Source organism: Drosophila albomicans, chromosome 2L (genome assembly GCF_009650485.2).
Source record: "Drosophila albomicans strain 15112-1751.03 chromosome 2L, ASM965048v2, whole genome shotgun sequence".
Classification (NCBI taxonomy): domain Eukaryota; kingdom Metazoa; phylum Arthropoda; class Insecta; order Diptera; family Drosophilidae; genus Drosophila; species Drosophila albomicans.
In genome coordinates, this window is record NC_047628.2 from 4497867 (window position 1) to 4504983 (window position 7117).

Consider the following 7117-nt stretch of genomic DNA (forward strand, 5'->3'; position numbering starts at 1 on the left):
ATATACTATTAAGCTCAAAATATGCCAGATTGTCAACCTATTCAACTAAGTTTAAAACTAAGCTTCTAAAATGTGCATCTGATCACAACCAAATTGTTAGGAATTATAAAAACAATTGTTATAATTGTGTCCACAAAAAATCATGACATTAAAATTTCGCTTTTCGTTTTTTTCCAGATGATGGGATGAGATTTTGGTGTTGATACGGACAATAAGACGGACATGGCTATATCGTATCGGCTATTGAAGCTGATTATGAATGCATTTATTGGAGGTACAAAATATTATAGTAAATATATTTTTTTGTTAACATGTTCCTAATTTTACTTACTTACCTTACTTAATTTTAAATTAAAGTTGCCCATCTTCACTTCAAGTGCTTCTTATATTTGTATTTGCAGTCAAGTTAATTTTAAATTAATATCAATTCAATTTATTATTCAACATATAGAAATTGAATTTGATATTTTGTCAACTTAATAAGAAATATTTAATATCAATGCTAATGTTATTTTGGTAATACAATTGCATCTTGATGTAAATATTAAATAAATCAAATATCAAATTGCATAGTTGTTGTTAAGTTAAATGTATTTTAATTAACCAATATTATTCCAACGTAAAGGTTTACTACCTCCGCTGGCTGCTTACAACTCTCGCCTGCCTCAAAGGACTTTCAGCAAACATAGCTCGCAGGCGACAAGCTGCAGACGAATATCAAATGTCGACTGTCGAGAGGAGGCCAAGCCACAAATGCCGCTGAAATGTCAAACATTTGTGAGCAAATAATTATTAAGTCAAAGTGTTATCTAGCATTTAATAGAGTATTAGTCATGGCAGCTAGTCGAGCCGGCTGTTGGCTGTTGGTTGTTGGTTGTTTGCCTCGTTTGTTTAAACTAATGCTGCGGGCATAGTTCAATATGTCATTTAGGCACTTGACCGTTGCAGCACTCTGTCCGTGGTTGACGTTGCCCACCGACCCTCAGCAAACACCTTTCGCATGCAACTGCAACAGCAACAACAACAACAAGTGTGGCTGTGGCTGTGGCAAGTGCTGCAGTTGCAGCTACCGCGTGTGTAATTAGTTTTTGGCGTGTTGTTTAGCAATTTCGTAAAATTTCTTATTTAATGCGCTCGCAAGTGGCCAAAAGGGCTGCCAAAAGCGTTGCGCCTAATTGCAGGCAATCATATTTTGTTTGCCCAAAAAGGCAGCTGATGCCACAGCACAGCACAGGGGGGATGCGGGGACATGTGGGCGATGTGGGCGTGGACGTGGGCAAGTGCATGCAATCAAGCCATTGCTGTCAGTGCCACTGCTGCACGTTCTGGACATGTTTGTGTTTGAACACATACAGCAAAAGCGAGACAGTGAGAATCAGGCAGTGAAAGCGAGAGGCAGGCAGTAGAAACGAAAGACAGATACAAAGCGAGAGAGAGAGAGGGAGAGAAAGCGAACGCGAGGCCGCTTAGCGCCTGAGCTACGCAAATCAATCAATTTAAAAGCAATTGCCGTTAATGTGCAACGCTTGTTTGGCAGCTGTCAGAATACCCTCCGACTACCCCCTATGCCACCCTGCCCACCCACACACACACACACATACACATCGCCAGACTGTCTTGGTTTATTAGCCAATATTACATCGGAGGAGTTTTGAGTCAGCGACTAGGACTACGACTGCGACTGCAGGTCAATGTGACTCAGTTCGTCTCAGTCTCGGAGCTGTTGATTGATGTTTCCAGATCATGATTGCTCCTTCAAGCAGGCCCCCACTCAATACTACTTATTATACATGTGGCACGACGACACGACACAACGAGCACATCGCTTCAGCAAACTTGGTGCCTGCTCTTTGGCCAGCGACTGATTGATGTTGCCTGTCAGAACTCATAATTGCTTGCACATAACCGAGGCTCCTAATTAGCGGTTGTATATTTTGGCTAGGGCTCCGACCACACTCTCCAAATCAAGTGTTGGCTACTGACAGGTCTTCACTTGCAAAGAAGTGTACTTCAAAGTGTGCACAAAGAAAAGCATTGTGAGAAAATTACAAATACATTCTACTTCACATTAACTACAAGAAGTTCTACAATTCAGTGAATCCCTTTCTTTTTCATTCCTTTTCCTTGTTACAGACTGACTCTCGTTTATTGACGAGTTGCAAACCTTTCCTTATTGCTCAGGGCGGTCAACTCAATCAAGCTATCATATGAGTGCCTAATCTATCGATACATCTTTGCAATTCCTTTGCCGGCAATACCCTGTTTAGACTGGACTTCATTGCAAATTTCCGTTAAGTAGAACCCTTCGCCGCATCGGTCCATAAGCCACTAATAGAGAATTCTGAAAAGTTGGCTGTATTTTGGATAATATTTTGGTATATTTGTGGAATAAAATGCAATATCGATGGATTATTCTATACAAAAATAAACAAAGTTGAAAAATCCAAGTAAATAGAGAGAAAATTTTTAAAGAAAATCGCCAACACGATCAATTTCACCATTTTGTATAGAAATATGAGCGTTTCAGTACGAAATAAGATGTAATAAGTAGAGTCAATTAATCAATAATAAATTAAATTTATATAAACTTATACTTTTTGAATCCCATCATTTATTTAATTTCTCATTTACGGGGGATTTGTTTTTATTGAATTTCATATTCTTCCTCTTCCTGACTAACTTTGTATAATTGTTTGCCTCTAAACAGCTCTTTGCGTGATGTGACTTTGATGTAAGCACTTGCCAGAGAACGGCACGGGTATACACACTCAACCGGTGCACCGGTTACTCATGTGCCTTTTCGATACACTCATGTACTCATGAGTATGAGTAGCCAAAAATACACATACTCATGTCTAAAAAGGCTTGTACTCATGAGTACCGGTGCCTAAAAAGTCTTATACTCATGAGTATGAGTATCAAGAAAGACCCGACACTTATTGTGCAAGTGCCGAGGCATACTCGTCAATTTGCGATCTGCGATTCTATGCACACTAAAGCCGGTGCCGGTGGTTATGGGTGTGTGTATCCAGTGCACTTGGTAAAAAATGAGTGGACCGGTACGATCGTATGTACATATGTTTGTATGTATGTATGTAGTACATACTATGTACATACGTTGAGATGCAGAACTGCCGTCGGCTTTTTTTACTGTTCTTGTGATTTTTTGGACTTTGTCTAGTGTATTTATTTGATAACTTATATAATTAATAAAAATTAAATTTTAATGTTAAAGGATTTTTATATATTGATAAGGAACAACAACAAGTAAAAATACACCTAATCAGTTTTATTATGTGTAATTTACCTATTTATGAGTTTTTGGGTTTTTAACATTCATAAATTTCAGGAAAAACCATCTGATATTTTCATTGTCCATTTGTAAATGTAAAAACACGCAAAAATCATTCACAAAGCAAAAGTTATAAAATCTAACCGCGAGCCGCGACACACAAGCATCAATAGGGGTGGGGGAAAAACACCCGAGTATTTGCTCAGACACTCGAGTTCAGAATTTGAGCAGATACTCATAAGACACAAGCCATTTCGTCATGAGTGCAAAAATGATCGGTTACACGAAGAACAACCATCGGCAAGACACAAGTGTCTACAAGCCGAGTGTCTAAAATGATCAGGTGCCGAAAAGGCAAATGCAAGAAAGGCATTGAGTATGACAATCACTCAGACTCGCAGTACCCATACGATTTTGAGTGTGTGTTACTCGGTTTGCGAGTGCACCGGCACCCAAAAATTTATGGGTGTGAGTTGAGTGTCGAAATTTTGCACCCTCGACGATGTCTGACTCACAACTACCATCAATTCCGCAGCCATATTAAAAAAAAATGATGGAATGACGTACTCAAAATGTTTGTTAGTTGTGGTCAGTATGATTATAAATTACTGCTTAACACTTCTCTGCATATTCATAGTAAAAGTAGCAGATACTAAGGCCATCGTTACCAGATCCTTGCATATTTCATGACGAAAAATTTAAACGTTGGATAGTTGTTAACTACTACTGACAATAAAAACAACCCCAAACTGGATTCTTAAAATTAATGTTTTGTTGTGTACGAGTATGCCCTCAAAATAGGCATTTAACTATACAGTGTTTACTTTTAAAGTCAAATTTATTAGGGATTTGAAACTGTATGTATGTATACAGCTTTTATCTACCTTTAAAAGGTATGTATATGCTATTTCAAAGTGGAAATTCAAAAAAGTTCTGTAGAGTGCTTAAAGGATTGAAATTCACTTTTAAATAAAATATAATACCGTTACTTATAGTTCCAGATTGTTTAAGTTTTCTGCTTTTGAGACTCCAGAAAAAGATTTCTTTTATTGAAATAGTACATGTATTTCGAGTTTATAAAATTCCTTCATAGTTAGGAAACCAATCTGAGATTTCTGCATGTGAATATTTATACACATATGTGCAATATGAATAAAACCACGAAAGTTAAGTTACATTTCTAATCTTTTTAATAAATTTAAAATCTGTGTTCATGAGGCCATACTTAAATGTTGTGATATACTTATAAACAATGGTGTTATTAATCAATTAATTGAATCTAATAAACGACAATATACATACTTAGTATGCAGTGAGTAAGTTAATTATGTTTGTTGGTCTTCGGCTTAAGGTTTTTTAAATGCTTATGTGTGATTAATAAAAATATTCGCAGTGCAAATATACGTCAATACTTGATATTCTCTTATTTGGTGTCCTTTTAAGGTGATGGGAATCAAGATGAGTAAGCTTCCATAAGTGTAACAAAGAAGAGGTTTCCTGAACTTATACCTTATTATAGGTGGGGTAGGTAGTTGGATATGCGATGGGAGGATATACGGCATTGGTGGGATATGCGGCGTTGGTGGGATATTCGGCGTTGGGGGAATATGCGGGAGGATCAGTTTGTTGCAATGATACTGCTGCTGCTGGAGGCGGAGTCAATACGCGACCGTTTCCGCAATCCATTTTCATATGTGTGTATAGCGAGAATATTACATAATAAATGTAGATATTCAGACCTGTAAGTGATTCCAAATATGTACATGCAATGTTAGAACATTTATCTATGCAATATATTCTTTAATGTTAAAATCTGTATTAGACATCTGCATGAGTGGCAAAAAAATCACATTCAAATGCACAATCCTCAAAATGAGTTGAGTGAATTTGAAAGCAAAGCCAAACTGAAGTGAATGAGTTGACTCGCTTACGTACGACTCAGTCGCACAAAGAATAGAGAAAGAGAAACGAATTGAATGAAGTGAGAACTCAGAAAACTGAGACGCTGAATTCGAACGATTCAAGTTGCAACTGTAAATAAAATTAAACTGTAAAAAATAAGTTAAAACAACAACATTAAACTAAAAAAGACAATAAAAATAACGCGGACTACAAATGCATACAGATTCGTCCGCTTCTTTTATTAATAAGGTGTCCATAAATGCGTCTTTGAACTGCAGGCCTCAGAAAAAGAATGGACCGAATTTGCACGCAACAACTCGAATTACTCGAATACACTACGCAGTGCCAAATTTGTCATTTCCCTTTTCGCTTCATTCGTTCTCTTTCATTTCGTTCAACGTCCCAAGCTATGAAGCAAAACGCGAACTCATACTGATACAATGTCGATTCATTTCTTGCATTCCACTCATTCCATTCCATTCCATTCGAATGTATTCAATGAGACGTATGTTGTGAGTGGTCTCATGCAGATGTCTAATCTGTATCTACAAGTTCATATTTTAAAACATAATCAGGAATACTTCAGATATGCATAAACAAATAAACTTACCGGTAAAAAATACTTGGAGCAAGAAGATTAAGAAGTTGTGTGAAAGAGCAACAAAGTCCCACAAGCATATCAACAATTGGAAACAGCTGAGTACAACGCCAAGAGTAGATATCACCAACCAGGGCAACAACATAGAATGTCGGTTCTGTTTAAAAGAAAGAAATGACAATTTCAATAAATTAAAAAAAAATATACTCATATGAACTTGCTACAAAAAAAAAACTGATTGTTGACGATTCATACCTGCTTTATTCCGTATATGAGTAAGCCTGATATCACAACAAGCAAGATGCTAACACCCATGAAGACACCGCCGGTTATGGTTGTAACTAAAGAAACAAATTCATTGAATTTGAAAATCAACGAAAAATGTCAGGACTTTACCAGCTTCGAATTGGTCATATGATCGTGACTCTTCGCCATTTTCTGCTGCCACATAAACAGCACCTATGCAAAAAAGGAAAACGCTTCCAATCACTCCTAGTACGCCAATAATAAACCCAGCGGTGTGAAGTTCCAAGAATCCAACTTTTTCCAAAGGTTTTATCATTTTCAAAACTTTTCGTTCTTTTTATTCACTAAATAAATATTTATAAATTTAGAGATGCAAGGATAATATGGAATAGGTAAATTATGAATCTTGAACTGAAATTACAACTAAACTGCGACTGTCAATCTTGAACTGAAACTTAAACTGAACTGCGACTTTCGATCGAACCTCTACTTCGTTATCGGTTGTAGTCACAGCCGGTTATTCATGTGCCTTTTCAACATAATTGTATCAAAAAATAAAATGAGTAAAAAAATGAGTATATACTCATGAGTACGGATGTCAAGAAAGGCACATATGGGTGTCAAAAAAGGTAAATCCCAGCAAGCGTGAGCGTTTTCTGATAGTTTTTATGAGCATTTTATATCATAAAGTGTCCAAAGAAAAAAGAAAGCGGTTTTTCCGTGAAATATGACTCTTTACTGACACAGATACATATACATAAGTGCTTTCATCCTTCCAACAAAGCATGGAAAATCCTCAGAAACTGCACATAAAAGTTGATTTTTTAGGCACTGTGTGGATAAATTTAACTTTATATAATTTTTATTTAGCTCAACAAATTACAATATAAGAAAAATATTAAGAATTTGAAGACAAATTTGAAAATTATTGAAATATAAAATTATGAAAAACTTAAAATAAATATTAAGAACTTAACATTAATTTTTAAATTAACTTAAAATTCCCCACTTATCACGTCCGACTTGCAAGGCACGTAATGCAAAAACGAAATAAATTTATTTTAAGCGCAGTTTTTACT

At 36.2% G+C, this 7117-nt stretch overlaps 1 protein-coding gene across 1 annotated transcript; it reads right to left on the reverse strand.

The window, feature by feature from the left end:
* Positions 1 to 4795: 4795 nt before the first annotated feature.
* LOC117565571 (uncharacterized) lies at positions 4796 to 6461 on the reverse strand. The gene is made up of 4 exons (XM_052002179.1): positions 6189 to 6461; positions 6048 to 6133; positions 5805 to 5949; positions 4796 to 5031 (listed from the first exon to the last, which is right to left on the reverse strand). The coding sequence occupies exons 1-4, from the start codon at positions 6352 to 6354 to the stop codon at positions 4796 to 4798; spliced, it is 633 nt and encodes a 210-aa protein (XP_051858139.1). The 5' UTR covers positions 6355 to 6461.
* Between the last annotated feature and the right edge of the window lie 656 nt (positions 6462 to 7117).